Source organism: Camellia sinensis, chromosome 10 (assembly GCF_055761805.1).
Source record: "Camellia sinensis isolate YWXY chromosome 10, ASM5576180v1, whole genome shotgun sequence".
Taxonomy (NCBI): Eukaryota; Viridiplantae; Streptophyta; class Magnoliopsida; order Ericales; family Theaceae; genus Camellia; species Camellia sinensis.
Window position 1 is genome coordinate 99,176,041 of NC_138970.1, and position 26,228 is coordinate 99,202,268.

Below are 26,228 nucleotides of genomic sequence, written 5' to 3' on the forward strand. Positions count from 1 at the left end.
CTTTGCCAGCAGATTGATCCTAATTAAGTCCGTATTGTCAAGTCTACTAGTGCATTTTCTATCCATCTTTAAAATGCCTGCTAGTATTGCTAAAATAATTGATAGGATTCAATCAAACTTCTTGTGGGGAGGTTCTGAAATTCAAAGGAAAATTCACTTAGTTCAATGGAAGGAGGTGTGTAAAAGTAAAGCCCAAGGGGGGTTAGGTGTGAGAAGTCTTAGTGATGTTAACGTATGTTTAATGATAAAATGGTGGTGGAGGTATGGTCGACAGCATCAGTCACTATGGAAAATGGTGGTATGTAGCAGATATGGTGGGATTGGGGGCAAGTGGAAACCAGAACCAGTGTCAACTGCAATGGTATCTACAATGTAGAAGAATATTGCATCATTAGCCTCATCAAACAGTGTAGTGGCAGAGTTTTTCTCACAAAACTTCAGGATTATTATGGGAAATGAGGAAAGGATTCATTTTTGGATGGATAGATGATTCAATGATATGAGTCTTAGGTGTGAGTTTCCTAGACTGTTTAGTTTATCAGTGGAAAAGGAAGGTTCCTTGCAGTTTTTTTACCAACGGAAAGGGTAGAGCAGTGATTGGAAGTTGGCATTTAGAAGATCACTCTTAGCTTGGGAGGAGGAGGAAGTTCAAAGGATAAATGTATTATTAGCAGAGGTTCCTAATCTAAATCCTTTAAGGATAACTATTTGTGGAGAGCTGGTAATTCTGGAGTATTCTCTGTGGCTTCAGTATGGAAAAGGTTGGAATTAGTTAAGGGATCCATGATTCACACTTCAAAGTTCCTGTGGAAAAATGCAGCACCCCCAAAGGCTCAGTTCTTCAGCTGGTTAGCTTGGAAAGGGAGAATCAAAACTGCAGAATTTATGCAAAGGATTGGAGCTCTACCTGACAATGTCAGCTCCCTATGTGTATTTTGCAAAGCGAAGGTAGAAACCATAAATCATGTGTTGCTTTTATGCTTATTGTTATGGTCTGAGTTGGTAAGCTAGTGGGAAGTGCAGTGGATAACACCAGGATCTGTGGTTGTTTTGCTTAACTGGTGGTCTGGTATGAAATTAAGGAAGGAGTTCAATATTTGGAAGGTGGTCCGTTTGGTCATGTTATGGTCCTTATGGAAACTTAGGAATGAATGCTTATTTAACAATGGTAATGCAGATTTTGCACAGATAGTAGAGCTATTGAAAGTTAGAATTGCATTATGGGTTAAGTGAAATGTTAAAGGGGTGAATTACACAGTGCATGATATTATCACAAACTTGAAACAGGTGAGAGGTTATATGACTTAGGTTTATGGCTGTTCTGTCTGTGAAGGTAAATCTGTCACCAATATTTGGAAGGTGGAAGGTAAATCTGGCACTAGTGTTGCTCTCTTGGCATGGATGTTGCTGTCTCTATTGTATGCACATTGGTATGTAGCAGATTGTTAGAGTGTAGCAGATGTTGCTGTCTATATAGTATGTAGATTGGTATGTAGCAATCTGGTCTGAAGCTATTACTCTAGCTCCAGTGATGCTCCCTTGGAATGTATGTGGCTGTCTGTGAATGTATCCTGATTGGTATGTAGCAGATTGTTGGAGTGCATTGGCCTAATGATGTGCAAGGCTCAAATCAGTAGCTATGAGGGGTAGCAGCTGAATCTGAATTGATATTGGAATGTGCCTTGATCAAAATAGGGCCCATAGTCATGTTTTGTGTTGTTTTTCCCTACTTGTGTTGTTTTTCCATTCCTCTCTTTTTGGTTCTTTTGATTGGTTCCTCACCAATCGTGGGTTAAGTGCTAGCAAAGGATTGCGCTTCCTTATCGATGCCAACCTAGTTTGGATTGATTGGGTTAGTTATGATGCTCTCTGCACTTCCCTTCTTTGTTGATGTAAGTTTTCGCATGTATCTTGCTTTCTTCATCAATAAAGTTTCTTTTGCTGATAAAAAAAAAAGAAGAAAACTCATGCTTTGATACCATTTTGTCATGACCCGAACCCGTCCCTAGAGGTTTGGATCATAATCGGCTTGTAATCATGAGATTACTTACAACCTCAGACTGAAGTTGAATCATATTTAATCATATGGGGCCAAAATCAAAAGTAGAATTATACAATTTTGTTCAATGAGTTGTGCATAAATGACATAAACAAAAACTTCTCATATATTAATAACTCACACTCATACATACATATATGTCCAAGATCTTTCAAACATCACTATTATACAAAACCAAAACTTATATACATATACAAGGTCAAAAGAAGACAGAATTCAAAAGGCAAAAGCCTCATGAGTGAGGCATCCTTAGCTGACTCCACAAAACTTGGTATCCTTCACAAGTTCAAAAGCTGGAGCTGGACATCCCGCTACTCACCTTCATACATATATATAATGGAGCGAGTGAAAGCCCAGTGAATAACATCAAAGTAAAGAGGTTAATGTGAATGAGATCTAGTAAATGACATAAGCATTTCTATATCATAAGTAATTCATAACAGAATGACCTTGGGTCCAACAGAAAATAGATGTACAGAATGAAATTGCACATATCATAACAGAACGATATCAGGTCCAACCATTTATAGTTGTATATTGACCATTCAGTCAACTCATAATAGACAATCAAACTTATCAGATGTTCCAAACTCAGATGTTCCAAACGACCATGGGTCCGTCTTATCAAATGTACAGAACGACCTGGGGTCCAATTTAGATATACAGAACGACTTTGGGTCCATCATACACATTTGTGTCACATCAATCACGTTTACAGATATTACATTGATCAGACAGATAGAAACTCATTCACATTTGTAAAATCACATTTTCAGAAAGCTTACCACAGTAAGATATACAAAAAATAGAGAAATTAAGAAAATATCTTTACTAAGAGATTACTCACAGTGATTTGGTTGTTGATTCGTCCTCACGAATGATCCTACACAATTCATCAACATATACAAGTTGAATTACATTACTTAACCAGATAGTTCTTTAACTTATTCAATTTTCTTAGGCTTCATTTTAACTCTTTAATTCATTTAGGATGTTCAATTTCATGCCTAAGAATGCCCAGAATGGAATGAGGATGCATACGTGATCAGAGTATGTCTTTAAAATTTGTTGAAACAAAGCACTTCGCTCGAGCGCAATATTGGTCTCTTGAGCGGACCACTTGGTCTACAAAAATACGGGATGGTCTAAATCTAGGCTCGATGTTCGGTCGAGCTAAGGTGCAAAATAAAAGGCGGTCGCTCGAGAGGTGACTTGGTCGCTTAAGCAAATTGCAAATGCCTGCAAAAATACTAGATCCATGAAATGTGCTCTCGAGTGACTGATTGTTCACCCGAGCAATGAGATAGAATTCTGGAAATTCCATAACAGAGTTAAGTTTCAAAGCTTGTAGTTTCAAAACAAATTCTTCCATGGCTTGTAAACAACTTCTCAAACACTTCAAACTTTTCCGAAAACATGAATTCAAGACCAATTCTCAAGCCTCAAGGCCAAACTTCCTGAATTCAACTCAAATGATCATGCATGTATGATTAAACTTCAAATTCCTTTCCAAAGTTTACAAAACACATGCAATTCACTTTCAAAACCTTGTAAATCATGGAATTAAGATAAAAAACTTCATAATTCATGATTGCATGTAGAAGATAGCTTCAAAACTCAACATGGATGACAAAATCATGCTCAAAAAATGGTGAAACTCAGTAAAACTATTCATGCATGTATGAATTGCCTCTAAATTCAACGATCTTAACTCAATTTTTGAATTCACATATGAAATGACTTAAACTCATGAATTAAGGTATAAACACTCACCTAGAATCTTCAAGAACACAAATCCTAGCAAGAACTTGAGTGGTTTTATCCAATTCTCCAATTTCCTTGTCAAAATCCAAGTCCTCTAGCCTCTTTTCTCTCTAGAATGTGAAGTTTCTCTCTCTCTAGAGCTCTCTCCTCAAAATTTTGAGTTGAAATATAATTAATGGAGTCCAAACTCCTAATTATGCCATTTATATACATATGGATAAGATCAGAAGGTTAATTAAGGTTTAAGTTAACAAATCACGCTTAATTGTAATTAATTTAGACTGAATCAAATTTTAATCAAACTTCCTAGTAGGCTCTAAAAATTGTGTCGATCACAATAAATTAACTAATTTTGGTTTCTGACGCCATTAAGGCCTTCCATTTTCAGATCAAAATAGAAATCATAACAAATTTTCCTGCAATCAATAAATGTGTAGTTGAAACCACATTAATGACATAATTATCACTCAAATTTACACCTAGCACATAAGCACATGCATAATTAAAAAATTAAAAGCATAATACAGAACGGGTTGTCACAGAAACACATCAACCCTAACTTGGAGCCAAAGCCTGAGGGAGGTTTGCAAGCAAGAAATTTGAGTTTCTTTGCTTTCTTTCATATTCGCTCTTCGATTTCTCAAAACGAGCAAGTAAACTTCTATATTTTTTTCTATTTCGGTACCTATCTTCTGTTTGTCTTCAATATTCAAGCATGCTAGGATGTTAGTCTATCATAGCATCATGTAAGTTATTCATCTTATTCATATTCTTACTTTATTTCGCATGTTTTCTTTATGTACATTAGAACAACATGACTAGGCTCATCTGATCATCTAGAACTCATGTGTTAGGCCCGGCTTGAATTATCTTGTAAATAGCTAATATCATTGTTTTTCTTTTCATTATGTGTTATTTGGTCTTCTTACGCATATTCGTCATCTAATAGCTTCAAATTGGGCCTAGGTTTATATCTTGCATGTATTAGTTGCATTTAGGCCATATTTATTTTAGGCATGCATGTAAGATGTGGAAATAGGCATTCGGGTAAGGGCTGGTTTGGCATGATATAAAAAAGTCAAAAAGTCAAAAATTAGTAAAAAAACAAAAAAGTTCATACTATTCACCTATTTTTTGGCGGGAAATCTGTCCAAAAAAAAAAAAAAAAAAATTTCAAAACAGGTCAGGTTGTGCATCCACTACTGCAGGCAGCCACAATTTCTCATAAAAGTGCAAAATGTGGCACAATGTAAGCCACACTTACAAAAAAAAAATAATAATAAAAATAAAAAATAAAAATGAAAGGAGAGAGAAAGTTAGCGCAACTACATTAGTCTAGGACATAGGGGTAATTTTGTAATTTTGTTATTTTATACAATATTTTACTATATATTTTTTGGTAAAAAGACAAAAAGTTATCCCAAACAACCATCCTTTTTTTTTCTTTGTTTGTTAGTTCAAAAAGTCAAAAAATATACTTAAAAGTCAAAAAATTCAAAACAGGTCAGGTTGTGCATCCACTACTGCAGGCAGCCACAATTTCTCATAAAAGTGCAAAATGTGGCACAATGTAAGCCACACTTACAAAAAAAAAAATAATAATAAAAATAAAAAATAAAAATGAAAGGAGAGAGAAAGTTAGCGCAACTACATTAGTCTAGGACATAGGGGTAATTTTGTAATTTTGTTATTTTATACAATATTTTACTATATATTTTTTGGTAAAAAGACAAAAAGTTATCCCAAACAACCATCCTTTTTTTTTTCTTTGTTTGTTAGTTCAAAAAGTCAAAAAATATACTTATTTAGAACACCCTAAACAATCTCTAAATTTCGTTGTCCTCCTTGGTATATGTGTACTATTTGCATTATCTTTTAAATAATGTAAATTTCTATGCTCTTTGTGTACAAAATTGTGTAGTTTGTATGTTTTCTTCAATATTGTGTAGCTTAGGTTATGTTTAAAGCCATGGGTTCTCAAAACTCACTTTTCCTTGAAAAATCATTTTTTATGTAAATATAACTTTTTTTATTTAATCCAAAGTATACGATATTTACTTTTCTTCAAATCACATAGTTTAGGTTAGTTAAAAATTTTAAGTCAAAAATGATTTTTTGTGTTAAAATAAAAAATAGAGACTGACTAGAAACTCCCTGTTTGATTGCCAGATATAAAGGGTAGGATTGGATATTATATCCTGTGAGGTCTACGTATTCCATGTTTGCAATTTTTTTTCAAAGAGGATATAATATCCCACGGGATTGTATATCCCCTAAAAGTGGAGGATATACAATACCATCCCCCCATTATATCATATCCCCTTGGTTGGGATATGATTTAAAAAGTCCAATTTACCATTTTGTCCATCTAACATAATATAATTTAATATATTTTTTGAATATAATATAATATAATTATTGAATTTAATTTAATATAATATAATAATATTTAAATTAATTTAATTTAATATAATATAATTTAATACAAATTTTGAATTTAATATAATATAATATAATAAAAAATTTTGAATTTAATATAATATAATTTAATATAAATTTTGAATTTAATATAATATAATTATTGAATTTAATTTAATATTATTGAATTTAATATAATATAATTTAATATAGATTTTGAATTTAATATAATATAATATTATTGAATTTAATTTAATATAAATATTATTGAATTTAATTTAATTTAATATAATTTAATTTAATATGAATTTTGAATTTAATATAATATAATATTATGAGGGCAATCTTAGAAATTACTTGTTTATATCTCCCAATATATTTTGTGAAACAAACATGGATAATATATATCCAATCTTATATATCAAGTCAACAAATATAAATTGGGGGATATATTATCTAATACCTATATCCTCTTTATTATATATCTTAACTAAATCTCACATCATATTATATCCTTCATTTTATATCAAGTGAAAGAAACAGGACCTAATTTTCGAATTGGACAAAAGAAAGTACTTCCATGTAAATGGTCTTTTCCTTCTGTATCGAACCTCCCAAACTTAAAGGCTTTGTGTTGGTTTGTGTTTCTCAAAAAATTTTAGAAAAAATTCTCTACAAATAAGTTTTCAAAAGTAATCAAACCAAACAAATTTTTCCAAATTTTTTTTCAAAAACTTGTTTGGTTTACAAGTTTTCCAAACAAATCTCTCTCTCATACACATCAAATCAATCACTTTTTTCAAAACCCTCTCTCAAAATAATTTTTCAAAACATCTTTTAAAAACAAACCAAACCAAACAAATTTTCGTACTTTTTATCTCAAAACATATTTCTCAAATACAAACCAAATATTCTAGATTTTGATAAATTAGAGAAAAATACTTCGTTGCTCAAAAACATTGGCTCGAAATTGGCTCGAATAATAAAACGACGCCGTTTTGTTTTGTTTTGTTTTGTTTTTTCTTTTCTATCTGAAGCAGACACAGAGGGAAAGGGACGCACGAAGAGAGAGAGAAGGAAAAAGAGAAGAGAGAAGGAAGGGGGAAGAGACCACCAGATTTTGTTGATGAAGATGATGATGATGTTGAAGATGTTGAAGATTTCATGGCTGATTGATTCTGAAATGGTGCATTTAAGTGAAAAGGTGCAGTACATGAACCGTAGACGGACACGGGTAAAGCTGAAGGGTTAGATTAGTAGAGATTGATTCTGGAATGATGTTGTACATGATGAAGATGATGATCTTCAAAATCTGAAGCTGTTGAAAAAAAAAAATTGATCTGGATCTGGATCCAAAAAAAAATTGTTCAATGGATCTGGATTTGTATCAGATTTTGAACAAAAAAAATTTGTACAACAGCTTCAGATTTTGATAAAAAAAAATCTGATCTGAGTCTGCAGATTTTGATCAAAAAAAATATGATCTAAGTCTGCAGATTTTGATCAAAAAAAATTTGTACAAAAAAAAAATTTGATGTTGATGATGTTTGATCTGGATCTGCAGACTCAGATCTTGTTGATGTTGATCAACCAAAATTTTTTTTTTTTTGTTGATGTTAATGAACCCAACAGCACAGTTCCTCCTTCTTCTTCTCTTTTCCTTCTTTTTCTTCTTCTTCTTCTTTATCTTCATCAAAACGTGAAAAAAAAAAAAAAATACCAAAACGACATCATTTTAGGGTTGGTTTGGAATGTCCTAAAAAAGTGTACTTTTTGACTTATTGGTGGGTTTGGATTGGGTTTGGGTTGGGTTTGATGTGATGTGTTAGAGAGGTGATGTGATTTAAATAAGATGATGTGACTTAAATAAGATAGTGACTTTTTGACTTTTTGACTTATTTAGTACATGTCAAACTAGCCCTTAATATTGAGCCAATTCCAAGCCAAGCTCTTTCGAATTACGAATCGGAACCGAAAATTAGACATGAACTTAATTTTAACGGTTAAAGATTCTTTAATTACCCTTTTTAAAGATGAAGTGACAACTCTCTTTAATTACCCTTATTAAAGATGAAGCGACAACTCTATATCAATCAAGTAAGCCGGTGTGAATTGTTTGCCTTAAAGTCAAGAAAAGTACGACGTCTACAGTCATAAGCTAATATTTATCGTTCTCTGATTTTCTAATAAGATACGTGAGTAGTTGCAGTTGTCAACTAAATTAGTCTAAGTTAATTATGACTTAAGATTTTTTATTATATATATATATATATATATATGAAACTTTGTCAGCTAGTAATAAAAATAGAAAACACGTTGTCATCTACAATGGAAGAAAACGTTACAACAGAAATAGGGTGTTTTGAAAAGATAGTAAAAAGTTATTTTTAATTTTTTATTAAATTTTTTAATTTTTTGAAAAAGTGATTTGAGAAATTGGTAAAAAATTAATTTTTTTATTAATATTTATTTATGATGTCACATCACAATAAAATAACTAAATTACTCCTATTTAATTTAGTAAATTTACATTTTTATCTAGGTATAACCCTAAATAACATAAAGGATATAATTGCAATTTCATATCTAGCTTTTTTGAACTCCTCAAATCACTCCATGCTAAAAAAAAGCTAATTTAGCTTTTTATCCCAAGTTACAAAAACGCAGCGTACTGCTGGTGCTCCCAAAAGGCCACAATGTCTTTTATTAGGATAGGAATCATGAAAAATATATTATGAAATGATCATAAAAGATTTTTTACTTTTAAATAATACACACAATAAAATGTCATATACTAATTAAAAGTTAAAAAATTTTCATAACGTATTTTATAATATTTTTTTTATAATTCTTAATATTATTCTTCATTGGTCCTCCAATAAGATACATGAGTAGTAGTCAACCAAAATTTAAGGTTGGTTTGGGATGTCCTAAAAAAATGCACTTTTTGACTTATTGGTGGGTTTAGGTTGGGTTTGATGTGATGTGTTAGAGAGGTGATGTGATTTAAATAAGATGATGTGACTTAAATAAGATAGTGACTTTTTGACTTTTTGACTTATTTAGTACATGCCAAACTAACCCTTAATCTAAATTAATTACGAGTTATGATTTTTAGTTATATATATATATATATATATATCAAACTCTGTCATTAAGTAAAAGAAAATTAAGTAAAAACTCCTTAATGATGAAATTTTAATACAACAAGGATAAGTGTAGAAATTTTTTTTTTAAAACTCTAATAAATATTACTATTATTAAAATATTAAACTTTCAAATAATATAACTTTTGATGTAAATATCAATTTTTAATAAAATTAGTATTTTTAGAATTCTAATCAAGATCTATCAAATAAGATCTATATTGATTATGAAATTCTTAAAAAAAAAAAATTGCTACCGTTAAAATTGATATAAATAGTAATATATTATTCCGATTCACAGTAACATATTATTCTGACAATATTATTTATTTATTTTGTCCTTACTCAATTATGTTATTTCATCCTTGGGTGATTTATGAAACAAAATGAATTGGACTTTCATTTCCACTAAATAAAAGTTTAATGAAATTTTTTTGGCTAAATTTCTCTATGTAAAAAATTTTAAAAAAAATGAAAAAAAAAAAACCATTTAGTGTGTTTGGTTTGAGTTTTCTGTGTTAAATTTTTTACAAATTGACTTTTTTTGTTTTCGTATTTTTTTATTTTTAGTGAATATTTTTTAAATTTTAAACATTTTTTTATTTTTTTAGATACACCTTACTTAGATGTATCTAAAAAGTAAAAAATTTGTGAAAAAATATTTTAAAAAATTAATAAATACATAAAATATAAAAAAAATGTACTAAATTCTTGTATTTTTTTTATAATTTTGGTATTTAGTAAATTTTTAAAAGATTTTTTGATAATTTTTTTACTTTTTAGATGTATTTATGTTAAGTGTGTCTAAAAAATAAAAAATTACTTAAAATATTAAAAACATTTAATAAAAATAAAAAAATACTAAAAATAATAAAGTAAAATTTTTTGAAAAGTATTTTTTAAAGTAAAAACAAGGAAGGTGATTGTCATCCTAGAATAGAACAAAATTAGATGGCTAAGAAAAGTAAAACCATCTGAACTTTTTGCTACACCTTCCATTAGAAATAGTCCAAACTATTTGCAACAACATAACCTATAATTCAACTTTGTTTATCATTAGTCAACATTTTTTATGCCCTTCTCTAACTTTCGGAATCAACTTTCGGAGCAATAACAACATGAGGCGCTGTTTGGAAAAATGTTTTTTTTTTTTTAATTTTTTTTATTAAAAGACAAATTAGTTACAAAATTTAAAAAAAATTAAATCCAAACAAAATATCATATCAAATTTTATAATTATTTCATTTTTTCTCTCACAAATATCACATCTAACCACAAAAAAATCTATCTTCCCAAATACAAAAAAAAAAATTCTCTAATAATATCCTACAACTAAAAAAACTTACAAAAAAACTCACTTCCCAAACACCCACAATATTTACAAACTTTCTTTATTTTATTTTTTATGCAGGAGATTATGTGCCTGCTATATGATAGTTAGTGAAGAGAAATTGTAATCTATATTTTAAAGAGGTATAATCATTTTGTAACCAATTTTAAAAATAATAAATATTAATTGATTGAGATTTTCTCTCTAAATTCCCTCTTACGTTCTTGATTGGGCGTATCATCACTTTTGAATAAATAATTATTGGAATAGTTGGAAACTTGAAAGCGAAAGCTTCAAGAGAGTCAATTTAAGCTACTTTTCCTTGAAAATATGATGCCAGTGACTTTATAAGTACTTCCCACGAATTTTAATTTTCGACCTCTAACGTCATTGCTTTAATCATAAAAAAAGCATAAAAGAAAAAATATTTACATTAAAAATGGAGCCAATAAAATTTTGAATTATGTTAGAAATTTTAAATAAATTATTAAATTTTTTATCAAACCTCTCATATGAGTGTAAGATTCACACAAAATCACATATGTGTGAATCTCACACTCATATGAAAGATTTAATAGAAAATTTAATACTTTATTTAGGATCTATAGTATTTTCTTTAAAAAAAAAAATTAAAAACAAATGCCAAAAGGAAGTCATTCTTGCACGTTCATTTATTTTATTTTCACGATGGTACTATATGTACTAATTAGTTTATTAATTAATGTATCAATACTAATTATGACATTATTATTGACTCAACTTATTACACAAATTATAAATATTAAAAATCTCTTAAATTATGACACATTGTCAATTGATACATTAATTAGTACACTAATTAATGTATATAACATTATTCTTATTTTTATAAGAATAATATTATATGTACTAATCCATATACACACTAGTGTACTAACAGATGATGTGCCATCGTTTGTATGGTTTTAGATATTTGTAACTTGTATAATAAATGACGTTAATAATAATATCATAACGCTAGTTAGTACACTAGTGTGTATATTAATTGGTACATATAGCACCACCATTTTTATAAGATCAATTGATATGGGATATTTACACATTTACTAACAATCTTACTACACTACAATACATAAGAGTTTGTGAGACCAAATGTTTTGGTCTTTAAAAGGGAAAATTTTGTTACAAAAGACATTTAGGAACAAAATTTCATTGTCATGAGGATAGTCGCTAAAAGGTTGTCTCGAAAAGTCAAAACAAGGCTTTTAGCGATAAAATTTTGAAAATGTCACTAATAAATAGACTTTTACTGACAAAATAATTTGGTCTCGAACTTGTTTATTTTTTGAGACAAAAATTTGGTCCCGAAAGAATAATAATTCATTATTAATGTCTGATGTAACTCTTTTTCTGACGAGAGATGGGTGGGCCTGGACTAAGCTTCCAACAGGTTTACAGATCCTAAAGTTTGTGGAACACCCCTGCAAAAAGGTCCAATAAGGAGGTAATCCCCCGGCAGACACTCCGACGATCAAGTTAGAATATGAGAGATTGACTGTGTAGAGAGAGAGGAGAGGAAAAAATGAAAAACTTAACCTTTGATGTGTCTCGAAAACTTCCTTATATCCTTTGCGTATCATTTCCTTGTCCATTCCAACCTGTCGTGTTGGCCAAAAGTCTACGTTCTAGCTTGCATTGTTCATGGTAAGTCTGCATATTCCAACGTGAGGAGGTTGTCGCATTTAATGCTGTGAGAGTCTCATTAATGGCTGATGTGTGGTGCAATAACTTTGTAAGATCTTTGTCTGCTTATGTGTCTAGGCCCCTGCTTGGCAAGTGTTAATGTTATTGGTCCTGGCCTAATATTGATGTTATTGGGCTTAGATCGCAAGAATGTGAATTGGGCCCTGATCTGTGGATTGGGCCCTTGTTGTTGCCCATTGAGCCCTTGCAATTGGGCCTTCCTGTGTGTCCATCAGTATCAGTAGTCCCCCATTCCCGAGTGCAGGTTTAGTCTAACGAAGGGAATAAGAAAGGTGGAGGGGAGGGGGATGGGGGGCGAACAAGCGGCAGGGTTGCCATCAGTAAGGAGGGCCGACTGCGAGGGGGACCAACCGCGAAGATAGCCGAGCTAAATGGCCGACTAAGGGGCTAGACCGCGAAGGTGGCCATCGGGAAAGCCAAACAGGAAGAGGGTCGACCGCGAAGAGGGTTGAATAGGATGGTCGATCGGGAGGAGGGTTGGCTGCGAAGGTGACCAAGCGAGATGGCTGACAGGGAGGAGGGCCGACTACGAAGGTGGCTGAGCGGGATGGCCACCCAAGAGGAGAGTCGACCTCGAAGGTGGCCGACCAGGAAGGTCGACCAGGAGGAGGGCTAGCCGTGAAGGTGGTCGAGTGGGATGGTTGAGCGGGAGGAGGGCCGACTACGATGGTGGCCGAGCGAGAAGAGGGCCAACCGCGAGGGAGGGCGAATGGGATGGTCCACTGGGAGGTAGGCCGACCGTGAAGATGGCCAAGTAGGGTGGCCGACTAGGAGAAGGGCCAGGAAAAGAGGGGCGACACACGAGGCTCGAGGGGGTAAAAACACGTGCTAATGTGAAGTGGAATAGACAGGGAAAAGGAAAAAGAATTAGTGGGGTGAAGAAAGGATCATGGACGTATACGTGGTACAACAAGGACCGCTGAGTGGGGAGACGAATAGGGTGTAGAAGGGGAAGGGTTGAGGAAAGTGGTTTGTTGAAAAGGCAAAGGTTTAAATGTTGTGCGAAATTTCAAACTGGCAAATTTTAACCGTGATCCTTGGGGGATAGCTAAACCGTGGGCTTTTGGATTTGTGCGTTTTACTTACTTGATTGCAAAAAACCAGCGCATTCCAGATTTAAGTGATTTCATTGCAAGAGATTCGCCTGTTTGGCATATTGCAATTTTTCTGGCTCCTGCAACCAAAGCAATAGTAAGAAACATAAAGGAGATGGCACAACAGAAAGCGCCAGCCATAGGAGTGGATGCACTGGGGGAAGATGATGGGGTGGAGTTGGCGGAGCAGTATAGGGTGGGGAAAGGGGTGAAAAAGGGGGCGGAGCGGCCGACGCGGCCCCTAGGGTCGACAATGATCTCGGCGGTGCAGCCGATTAGTCAAGTGGCGCCAAACCACTAGTATATGATGACGAAAAAGTCCACTCTGACAATGGAGGATTTGGAGTAGTTGCAGAGCAAATGTCAGATTCCGACTAACATAGAGTTAAGGCTACCGACAATGAAGAAAAGGGTGTCGGATGCATGACCAATGGAGTTTGCACTATATGAGGAGACGCTACGTGGGGACCTAAGGTTGCCCCTTTCACAGCTAGTGGTGGATATGTTAAATCGCCTGGAGATGGCCCTAGGGCAGCTGATGTCAAACGCGTGGAAGATACTGTTCGCCTGTGCCATCTCGTGGCCGCAGGCGACTGAGGGGGAGATGATGATGGTAGATGATTTTTTCTCCTGCTATAAGGCGTCAGGGCAACAGGACACGTAGGTGACTTTGCAGGCCATAACGGGAAGGGGATTGGTGGCGGGACTTCCATCATCGGTGAAGGGTTGGTGGCCAAAGTGGTTCTTTGTGTCGGCGAGCAGCAGAAGAGGGGCGCATGCAATTTGGAAAGTCCCCACAAAGTCTTGGGAGCCGAAGTTAAACGCCGAGGCAGAGAATAGGGTTAAACGGGTGAAGGACTGGAGGGAGAGGGAAGGATTGAAATGGGACAACCTCGTCCATTCCTCAACTCTGCTAGACCTGAATCTGGGGCCACGACCAATCGAAGGAGATCTGACGCCGGAGGAGATGAAGGCAAAGAAGAAAGCTCAGGAGGAGGAGGACAAACGAGCTTTTTCCGAGGCGAAGAAATATAAAGAGAAAAAATTAGGCCCAGTGCCGAAGGTGATTATGAAGAGGTCGGTCAGACCACGTCCCAAGCCATTGGGAGAGAAGGACTTGACCAATTTTGTCCTTTTGCGGGCGCCAGTTGATCTGCTGAAGGAAAGAAGCAAAAGGGAAGTGGAAGCGACGTTGAAGAAGAAAAAAAAGAAAGGTGGCTGCACAAGGGGGGGAGGGAGGGGGGACCGGTTGGAAAGAAATTGAAAGAGGGGGTAGTGGAGTTATCCCCAAGTCGGGGGGGAGAGGACAGGGCTAAGGGGAGGCAGAGGAAGGTGTGGTCAAGGTACTGAGAGACCAAGTGGTGGACGGATTGTGCGGTCCAAAGGAGTTGGAAGAAACCGATCAGTCAGTCAAGCTGCCCTCCAAAGATGTTTCATTACAAGAGGTGTCACCAAGTCAGGAGTTGGGGGGAGAGCGGGCGGGTGGAGAAGAGACCAGCGCTGTGCTAAAGACCGCCATGCATCATGTTTGTGCGATGGCCAACTGCTTGGCGAGAGATGGTGGTGAAGCCAGGGTCACAGCAGACCGACTGTTGGGGGTTATGGAGGATGCTGTCGTATGGAGTATGGCCCAAGTTACAGAGGTTAAGGGCAGAGACAGCAGGTTGGAGAAAGGTGGCGCGTAGTGCCTATGCGAAGGGGCTGGCGTATACGCAGAGGGTGAAGAAGATGAAGGTTTTGTGGGTGGTGTAGGGATACTTGGCTGAGCGCGTCAGTGTAAGCCAAGCTAGGGTCGCCTCTGAGCTCGTAGTCACCAAATTTGAACTGAAAGTGGTGCGCCACAAAATGATATCACTAGAGTTTGAGATGGAGGGCGAGCGAAAAAAAGTAGGCAACGTCCAAGAATCCTACAACACTGGCCAGGAAAGGTTGGAAGAGGCTCTCACCGACAATGAAGATCTACGCGACTAAGCCCTAAAAGACAAAGAAGAGGTAAATGCGCGCATTGTAGAGTTGGAGAAGACCTTGGGGAAGGAGAGGGCCAAGGCAGTAGAGTTAACTAGGATAATGGCATCTGAGAGAGCGGCCTATCTAGACCTGTGTGTGGCGGTGGTGGAGCAGTTTAAGGGGTCTCCTGAATTCCAAATGGCCATCGACGCAGTGGTCGCGAGGAGCTTGATCAGGGAGGATGAAAGGGGTGCTAGGCCATCAGGAGTGGCTACTGCTAGGAGGATCGAAGAAGATATAATCCAAGGTTTTCAGCAGTCAGACTACTATAAGCATGAAATGAGCCAGTACTGGGACAACGGCTGGATGGGCTTCAAATATAGAGCACAGGAGCTATTCCCAGATGTAAACTTTAGTCTGATGAAGGTAAGAGAGGATGACATCACCCAGACTCCCCTGGATGAGGGGGTGGTAAGATTATTATCTCTCTTTTTTTTTTCTTTTTTTTTTTTATGTAAAGATGTAATTTTTGTAATAAGGTGTATGGTGTTGCAAGATGTTAATAAATAAATATGTAAGTTCTGTAACTGTTTGTGTTTGTGTTTGTGTTTGTGTTTGTGTTTGTGTTTTTTTTTTTTTTTTTTTTTTTTTTTTTTTTTTTTTGTGTTGTGTGAGAATAATGAATCGTAAAATTGGATAAGTAATTTAACTTAGGTAAAATTGGATGAATAATTGAACTTAGGTAAAAATGACCTGGGATAGGAATGAACTTAGATTTGACTAGGTATTGGCAATCTTGGTTGGCATGTTTGAATGGTCATATAAGCAGGGCTAATAGCATTGTATGGTTTAGCCTAGTCTGAGTGAACTTTTCATGTTTGGCTTAACTGAGACTGTGGAAAGCCCAATCTAGTTGAGCTCTTGATGCTCAGTTTGGCTGAGTCTTGTTAAACTTAGTTTGGTTGAGCTCTTCGTGCTCAATTTAGCTGAGTCTTCTTAAGCTCAGTCTGGTTGAGCTCTTCGTGCTCAATTTGGCTAAGGGTTGTTAAACTCAGTCGGGCTCAGCTCTTCATGCTCAGTCTGGTTAAGGCTTTGGAGGGCTCAGTCTAGCTGAGACCATGTTTAACTCAGTCTGGCTGAGTTCTTCATGCTCAGTCTGGCTGAGGCTCTAGAGGGCTCAGTCTGGTTGAGATCATGTTTAACTCAGTCTAGCTGAGTTCTTCATGCTCAGTCTGGTTGAGGCTTTGGAGGACTCAGTCTGGCTGAGGCCATGTCCAACTCGGTGAATGTTGTTTAATTTAGAGTCAAGGCACAACACAAATAATGGGAATCTTGAAGTGTTGTCATAATCCTGCGATCATAAGTACATGCATAGTATGATAAGAGCCAAAATGGACAAGTGTCCTGATCACCAAAATGAGCCAAAATGGACAAGTGTCCTGATCACCAAAATGAAATATACAATAATGTAAAGCTAACAAAAAGCATGGAGCGCCACTTTACTGAAAGTAACGTCTCAAGTGTTCGGCATTCCATGAGTGGGGGAGGTCCCTGCCTTCCATGTCTTGGAGATGGTACGTGCCTGGGCGGGATTGTGATTTGACAATGTAAGGGCCTTCTTACTTGGTTGCCAGCTTGCCCTCAGTTGGATTTTTGGTGGTGAGAGTGGCTTCTCGTAAGACGAAGTCTCCCACTGTGAACGCCCTCGATCGAACTTTGCGATTGTAGTGTTTCCTTACTTTCTGTTGATATGAGGCTAGTCGAACAGCGGCTGTTTCTCGTAATTCCTCAATGAGGTCTAGGTGGGCTCTCCGAAGGTCGTCGTTGAGGTTTGGGTTGGAGTGGAAGACTCTGGGTGTGGGTAAGCTGATTTCCATAGGGATGACCGCCTCGGCACCGTATGTGAGGCGAAATGGGGTCTCCCTAGTTAGAGTCCGGGCAGTTGTTCGATAGGCCCAAAGGACGTTGGGTAACTCATCTGCCCAGAGGCCCTAGGCGGCTGCCAACTTGGTCTTGATGATATGCAGCAGGGATTGGTTGGTAACCTCCACCTGTCCGTTGGCTTGAGGATGACCTGGGGAGGAAAAACAGGGCTTGATGTTGAGTTCTGCGTAGAATTCCCTAAATTTGGCGTTGTTGAATTATTTTTTGTTGTCGGAGACAATGGCTTGGGGAACCCAAAAATGACAGACAATGGACTGCCAGATGAACCTAGTGGTATTCTACTCAGTAATTTTGGTGAGAGGTTCCTCTTCGACCCATTTGGTGAAGTAATCGATGGCCACGATGGCGAACTTGACTTGACCCCTGCTAGTTGGCAAGGGATCCACGAGATCAATTCCCTATTTGTCGAATGGACAAGGGCTGTTGAGCGTGATCAACTTCGTTGGAGGGGCGTGAGGAATGTTAGCGAAGCGCTGGCATTTGTCGCATTTCATCACAAAATCAGCAGCGTCCTGACCGAGTGTGGGCCAAAAGTAACATGTTCGGTGAATTTTATGGGCCAGAGATCGCCCCCAGAGTGATTCCCCACAAACTCTTTTATGTATTTCTCTCATTACATAAATTGCTTGGTCATTATTGAGCCATTTGAGATATGGTCGCGAGAATCCCCTCTTATACAAGGTGCCACTAATAATGACGTAATTCGACGACCGAGTTTTGACTTTGGCAACTTCGAGTTTGTCCGCTGGAAGTGTTCCCTACTCAAGGAATGCGGTGATGTCCTGGGCTATGAGATGGGCTCATCTTGGAGTAGTTGAATTGCTCGTTGATTCAGTGAGATTGCTGGATAGGTCAAGTACTCGATCTGAATGTCATGGCAAAGGTCCGATTGATCGGCTGAGGCTAACTATGCCATTTCATCAGGTTGGGAGTTTTCTGAGTGGAAAACATGTCGAATACGAAAACTGTTACAGGGGCGGGTTAGGTGAAGAGCAAGGTCCCTGTATGATTGCATGGCTTCTTCCTTTGCATCAAACTCGCCCGTTATCTGGCCGACTACCAATCGAGAGTCACTAAAGACTTGGAGATAGTCGATTTCGATATCTCTAGCCAATCGGAGACCCGCTATAAGAGCTTCATATTCGGTTTGGTTGTTGCTTGCTTCAAATAGGAATCGGAGGACACATTTGAAAGATTCCCCTTTTGGGGTTTTAAGGATTAAACCAGTTCCGCTGCCCTCTTTGCAGGATGAACTATCAACACAAAGAGTCCAAGAATGGGGGTCTTCCTCCTCGATAGGGGCGTGTGCTAGTGGAGGCAACGTGCATGGGGTAATATTGGTGAATTCTAAGATAAAGTCGGCGACAGCCTGGCCTTTGATGGCTATTTGTGGTCTGTAAGAGATGTCATACTGACTTAGTTCAACGGACCACTGTATGAGCCTGCCTGAAGATTCTAGTTGTTGCATGATCTTTTTCAAAGGCTGGTTAGTAAGAATCACTATAAAATGAGTTCGGAAATAGGGTCGAAGTCGTCTGGAGGCGATGACCAGGGCGAGAGCCATTTTTTCCAATAGAGGGTAGTTTTGTTTAGCTCCCCTGAGTGTGTGACTAATGTAATAAACGGGCGCTGTACTGATCCATCCTCCCTGATGAGGGCAACATTGTCGGCAATGTAGGACATAACTAAGTAGAGGAAGAGGGTTTCTCTTGTTGTAGACACCCCATTTTTGACCGACCATAAAACTCAGACATCACCAACTGAGCGCTCGGTGATGTTGCATATTGTGCTCGTTCTGAGGTTGCGGAGTCTCGGCTGAGAGCCTTGCCTCCGGATTTCGGGACTCTTTTGTGCTTTGCCTTGATTTGTGAACCAGGCCCTGTTTTCTCTGTTTTCTCTTCTTGAAGGGAGGGAGAGGTCTCGTAGACCATCTCTCAGTGGCCGTAGGCTACGTTTAGTGGTCGTAGGCCATTTTTCCCGTTTGGAGACCAGTTTTCGGTTTTCGGTTTTCAGAGCCGTCAGCCGTGTGCCTCGATTCAGGACCGCTTAACTACCTCCATTTGCTCTGGTTTTTGGCACACACCTGGTTTCCTCTCTTTTGAGGGACACTGTGGCCCGAGAGACCACCTTTGTGGTCGCACGCCGCTTCCGGTACCTAACAGCCTGTTTTCGGGGCCCCAGGGCGCGTGTTTTGGCCCCCGAACCCTCGTGTTGCATCCGTTAGGGTTCATTTTTGGTATGGGTCCTATTTTCATTGTTTGGAAGGTGGTAGGATGGTGGAAGACCAGCAATTCTTTTGAAAACCATTTTCTCTCTCCTCCAGCTGGTTTTCTTGACAGAAAGCTGGTTTTTCTCACTTTTGGACCTTAATTTCTGATCTCCCATACCACCATTGTGTTGTACTCATCTGGGAGGCCACCAATATGGGTAGGCCGACCAGCTTTTCTTCCTGACCCTTTTGAACCTTGCTAGAAAGTTGGTTTTTCTCACTCCTGGGTCACATTTTCTAGTCTCCCACCATACAGCTGTATTCTACTCATCTGGGAGGCCACCTTTCTAGTATGGCCGACCAGCATTCCTTCTTGACCTTTTTGAACCCTGGTCGGCCGACCAGGGTAAGTGGTTGGCCGACCACTTGAACTGGTTGGCCTACCTTCTGCTTTTTGGCCTTCCTGAGTGCAATACAACTGTGCCAGCTATGAAGCATTTAACCCTCTTTCCGAGATTTCACCTTCTTGTTTGTCTTCCTAAGGAAGCTTTGGTCCATTTGCTTAGCTTCTAGGAGAAGTTTGACCCTTTTTTCAAGCTTCTTGAGGAAGCTTGACCCCCTTTGGTCTAGCTTCCTCAAGAAGCTTGACCCTTTTGGTTAAGCTTCTTTGAGAAGCTTTGACCCTCTCTTGAGGCTTCTCCAAGAAGTCTTGGCTCTTCTCCTTTATAAAACCAACACTCCCCCTCCATTTTCAAGGGTTAGAAAAACAAGCCAAGGCATATACACTCCACCCTCCATATCTCTCTCATCCAAGCTCAAATACCCCCATTGTTCTTGGCCATTACACCACACCTCATAGCCTACCACCTCCACCATCCATTCAATCATCTTGGAGCTATTTTTCAGTGGTTGAAGACTCACCTTCTTGGTCCAGAACTTGCCGCATTGCTGTGCTAGAAGGGTAAGTCCTCATTTCCCCATTTTTTGCATTATTTTGCTTCATAACTTATCCCCATTTTCAAGCATTTTTGGGTTTTTTTATAAAATGAAAAGTGTCTTATTTTGAGCTCCTCTTAAAGTTTGATTAAGGACACTTTTCTGTTTGAGGTCATATACCTCCTTGTATGCTCTATCCCTCTTTGTAGGCTTATTTTCCCTCATAGCTTAGCCCTACTTATGAGCATTTTCGAGATTTGTCATAAACTGAAAAGAGTCTTATTTTGAGCCCCTCTTGATGTTTGATTAAGGGAATTTTTCTGTTTGAGGTCATTTACTTCCTTGTATGCTTGTTTGCCTCTTGCTTTGAGCCTTGTATCTAGGCCTTTGTTGCATGCTTTCTTTAGCCTTCTAGCCACTGAAAATTCAGTGGCTAACATACTGTTTTGAGAGCCAAAATCAGAGGGGGGTGACCCCCTCTCTCCTTGTCTTGTTTGTTGGCCCTTTTGGCCTTCCAAAGGAGCTCCATCTTACATGCTTTGAAGTCTTGTTTCAGGCCCTATTATGTGAGTTTTGAGGTCTTGCTTAGCTCTATCCAGAGCCCTTTTGGCCATATTTTGTGTCCCTCATGCATGTGTGGAGCAATCCTCCTCAAGGCCTTTCAAGGGGACCTTTCAGTGCATGTTTCATTTACCCATTTCAGGGCCTTTTTGGTGAGTTTTAGGGCTGTCATAACTGATTTCCTGAGTTGGTTTTTCCATTTTACATGTCTATCTTGTATGTGTTGAGTAATCCGCCTCATGGCCCTCCAAAGGAGCCCATCATTTTTGCATATATTGGATACATTTCAGTGGTTATTTGGGCATATTTTAGCATACCATGTTCCTATTTGTGGCTGATTTGGTGACCTCTCTTGTGCGTCATATACATGCCATGTAAACCATGCTTACTAGCCTATGTCGCATGTTGTTTTAGCCCTTCATGTTAGCACATTTTGGCGAAGCTTGAAACTGATTTGGTGCATGTTTAGGACTGCCTTGGCTCTGTTTTCATGCCTCATGATCAAATAATGCTTGCTTTGCATACTTGTGGTTCAATGCATTTTCCTAGTTTTGAGTTTCGGGGCTTATTTCGCGCATTGGGTGACATGTTTCCATGATTTGGGACCATTGAGCATCTTATTTCAGAGCTGGAAATTACATGTTTGTATGCTATCTTTCATCCCTTTCCATGCTTTGGTAGAGTGGCATTTGATGCCTTAGGATCGGTCCTTTGCATCCGTGCATGTTTGCATGTATTTTGATTGTCTCATTTCCATCATATGGCCATTGATTTGAGTGTGGCTGAGGTCCGCTCATATTGGTTTAAGTCCACCTTGCATTGTGTATGCCATGTTGCAATGTTTTTTGCATGTTATGTTGTTAGCATTGTGTATGCCATGTCATTCCTCGCATTGTGTATGCTAGGTTGTTAGTCGCATTGAGTATGCCATAGGTTATTAGTCGCATTTAGTTTATGAGCATTATGCATTCCATGTAGTGTTAACATTGTATATGCTAGGTGCATGTTTGCATTTTCATCCCTTGCATGTTTACGTCATTCAGTGGCATTGCATCTAGGATTGCATGTTAGAATTGCATTCATGTATATCATGCATATTGCGTTGTGTTTGGAGTAGGGTTTAGTCCAAACACGGAAAACGAGGGACGTTTCATACTCCAAGTGACGAAACGTGCCTCGATTCCCGGTCGCCGACGCTCCGGATTATCCATGATGGAGTTTAGCCCTTGTTGCGTTCATATGTGCATTCATTTCACATCGAGTCGTGCAATTCGATTCCTCGGCCATCATGCATCGAGATGCGTGATTGGTGGCACGAGGATCGGGGACCACACTCCCTAGAGCTTGTGCAATGACAGGGAGAGTGGTCGTGCACACATGTGTTGCAAATACCTTACTTTCTCTTTCTCTTGCCTTTGTTGCAGAAAAACCAGAAACTAGAGGCAGGAATTGGTCGGCCGACCAGCTTTTCTGGCAGGCCTACCACCCCTTTTGGTTTTTCCCACATAAACTGGTCGGTGGGTGGTCTCCAAGCCCAACAGCTGGTCGGTCGCCCTCCCACAGCTTCCCAGAGTGGAGTTTCAGCCTCTCGGAGGTTTGTGTAAGTTTCTGGATTCAATTGCAAACAAAGGCGAGACGAGGCATCGCAATGGAATTTCCCGACAAGGCAAATTGAGCATGCATACACCCTCCATCATTCCGAGGAGTGCTGAGGTAGTCCATTGCACGTAGCATAGCATGCTAGTTTACTTTGCTCACCTAGTTCATTTGTTAAGTAATTAGTGTTGTGTAATAATTCGTTATTTATTTTGGTTGTGTAATTTTCATTTGGACCCTCCGAGCGAGGGCACAATTGTAATAAATGTGTGTGTGTGTGTGATGTATGTCTTCCAATCTCACGTCTTTCTCACGTTTATTTATCAGCTTATGATGGTTAGATTAGGGCATGTTTTAATTAGCATATTTATGCTTGCATGTTTGCATCATTCATCTGTCTTGCATGCACCGGGCTTGGCGCATCATACTAACTGCATCGTATTTCAATTCCGAGTTGAATACTTGTTAGTTGTAGCATTTCACATGCCATCTGTAGAATAGCCGAGCCTATTTTAGTTGCATTTTGCATGTGTTGCATTAGGCATTTCTGTATAGCTAGGATCATGCATGGATTTCTAACATAGCTTTTGTTTTGGCTTGGAGTACTCGGTAAGTTTTATGCTTTAGCATCCTTGCATGCGTGTGAGTGACTGCCATGATAGCATGCTTACCATGAGGCTAACTGCTTATGTGATATAACTGCCTGAATGCCTTTGGGTGAAGGTTGGATTATCTGAATTGGAATAATGCATTGACTATGAGTTTTAAGCCCACTAGATAGTGGGTAAACCATCTTTTCTAAGCCCACCCGAGGGTGGCAAAATCTGCATTTTAAGCTTACTTGCGAGTAGCAAACCGCTTTCAAAAACAAACATGAAATGCTTCGCTCCAATTCAGGTGATCCAGTCTATACTTGTATGCTGTGCGCGTCACGTAGTAAATCTAGGCTAATAACCGGAATAAGGATGCATAATGTTTTCAAAACTCAATATCATGATTAGTAGAGGCCGATCTTTGATCGGGCGAGCGGGGGTGCTCACTAAGTGACCTTCCCCAATCGTACCCAAGTTCTCGAGTCGAGGCAACTTTGGTGATGACGGACACGTGGCCTTAGGCAAACGACTCAGGGTTTCCTAAAGTCTCCCATAAAAAATATTTAGGTGGCGACTCTGTATCTGGCAAAGCAGTCCATGTTTGGCACTTCTTTCTAAAAATCAGTTTTCCAAAACGATTTGCCAGATTTGGATTCTTTGATGATTCATCGGTCTTGCATTGTATCCCGCGAGATTAGATACAGGACCGTGACTTTGGAGTCTGAACTGTAGTAAGCCCATATGAACAAAACGGGGGGGATTTCCCTCCCGAGACGTTCGGGGACGTCTACTGTTTCTGGCGACTCCGCTGGGGATTTGGAGAACTTGACTCGAACTCGTGATATCTGGTTTTGACTACACTTGTGTGTTTCTTTGCATTGCATTTGCATTGGTGTGCCTAGGACACCGTGTTTGCCGTATGCTACTCCTAAACGGTTTGCTAGAGGCTCGCTTCGAGAAGCGTGCCATAAGGCTGACCGGTTGCGGGCTCTGCCACGACGGGAACATAAACCCCGATTTTACCAGGGCACCCTTTTTGACCATTCGACCTAGTGCATATTCGGAATTCATAGTAACCATTCCAAAGCTAGGACAAGTTGCTTACTCGATTATAGGTTGTTTGAAACCGCTGTGTGCGTAATGAAACCTTAGCTCCTGACAAAATAGGACAGGGAAACTCTATCCCAATATAGGGGTGTTTTGGCTCTCACTTGCTTGTTATGTGCTTTTAAAGTGCGTCTCTACAGGAATGCATGTATCAGTTTGCGAGTTTGGGACATCAGGCCTGAGGGCACTAGTTCAGTATTTTGGGAATTAGTTATCTGCGGGTATCAGATTCAGTTTTTGGGGCAGTTATTTAGGGATAATGATCAGTGTTTGAGAACAGTATTTTCATCTTATCGACTGTGTGTTGTGATGCCCGACTGTGAGTCGTGTATTTATTTTAAGCTGTTATGCTGTCCGTTTGTCTGGTTGTTGATTTCCTTATTATTGTTTTATTTATCTTATTGCTAGGTAGTTTAGCACAATTGCTTCAGACCAAGCAGATATTCCCCAAGCACTCTGGACAAGAGGTCGCCGACTCAATCGATTTGAGGATCTGGTCGACGGACAACCAGTGTTCCACTCTCTAACCCCAGTTATCAGACGGAGGTCGAGGAAACACAGTGTATCCGAGCAAAGATTGCCAGATCAGTGGACTTTGAACAGTCAGGTTGAGCTTCCCAAGGTTACTCCAGAGTTAGACCTACCGGTAGTTCAGATAGATCAGGGCAGTATGGCAGGAACGACAGGAATTGAGGAAATGATGCGTCAGATGCAGGACACCATGAGAGCCATGCAGCAGGACGCTGTTCGTCGAGATGAATTTGCCAAACAACAGGTCGAGATCATGGCCCAGCAGGTAGAGTTAATTGCCAGGCTGCAACAACAAACTGGGGCATCTGCTTTACATCAAGCTCCTCCACCACCAGGGGTTCAGACACCTGGGGAAACACCCAATGTCCAGGAAGGTATGGACATTCCAGTAGGGCCGGCTCCACTCCCAATTTTACCCCAGCTATCCAAAACACCTACCAATCTACCGGACTCTCCTTTCGAGTTCGAGGTCGACCCTATCGCGTTAAAATTGAGCAAGCTTGAGAAATTGTTCAAGAAATCCCAAGGGGTGAAGTCTATCCCGGACATTGAGGACGGGTACACCGACGTGGCTGTAACGCTGCCAGATAGGTTCAAAATGCCACAAATCGACCGCTTTGACGGATCTAGGGATCCCATGGTGCATCTCCAGTTGTTCTCGGATGTACTACGGCCGATGGGCCTCACCAGACTACAGAAGCTTTCATTATTCGGCCGGACCGTGTCGGGTGTGGCCACTATCTGGTACGCAAAATTAGAAGACGATGTTAAGCGAAACTAGGATGAAATGGCCGAGGCTTTCATTGCGCAGTACTCCTATAACACACAAATCGAGATTACAACCCGTGATCTTGAGACAACAAGGCAGGAGCCTAAGGAGAGCTTCCTTGAATTCGTAGCCCGGTGGAGGGAAAAGGCCTCGATGATGACCCTAAGGCCCATCGATAAAGACCAAATCCGGATGATTGTGCGCAATCTCCAGCCTAAGCTAACGTAGAAAATGATCGTGCTCCCCTTCCCTACCTTTTCAGATCTGCATGAGATGGGAGTACAGATTGAGGATGCCTTGAAATAGGGCTTGATTGATAATGACAGAGAGCAACCCATAAGAACCTTCAACCGCAATAACAATACAGGAACCAGCAATGCCGCAAATGCTAGAGCTTCAGAAGTAAGCATAGTTGTAGACACCTCAATTTTGACCGTCCTCAAGACTTGGACGTCACCGTTTGAACACTCGGTGATCATCC

At 38.9% G+C, this 26,228-nt stretch overlaps 1 protein-coding gene across 1 annotated transcript; it reads right to left on the minus strand.

Annotated features, from left to right (window-relative positions):
• Nucleotides 1-18,352: 18,352 nt before the first annotated feature.
• On the minus strand, nucleotides 18,353-19,009 carry LOC145800585 (uncharacterized). Its single transcript, XM_082890289.1, has one exon. The coding sequence runs from the start codon at nucleotides 19,007-19,009 to the stop codon at nucleotides 18,353-18,355; it is 657 nt and encodes a 218-aa protein (XP_082746415.1).
• Between the last annotated feature and the right edge of the window lie 7,219 nt (nucleotides 19,010-26,228).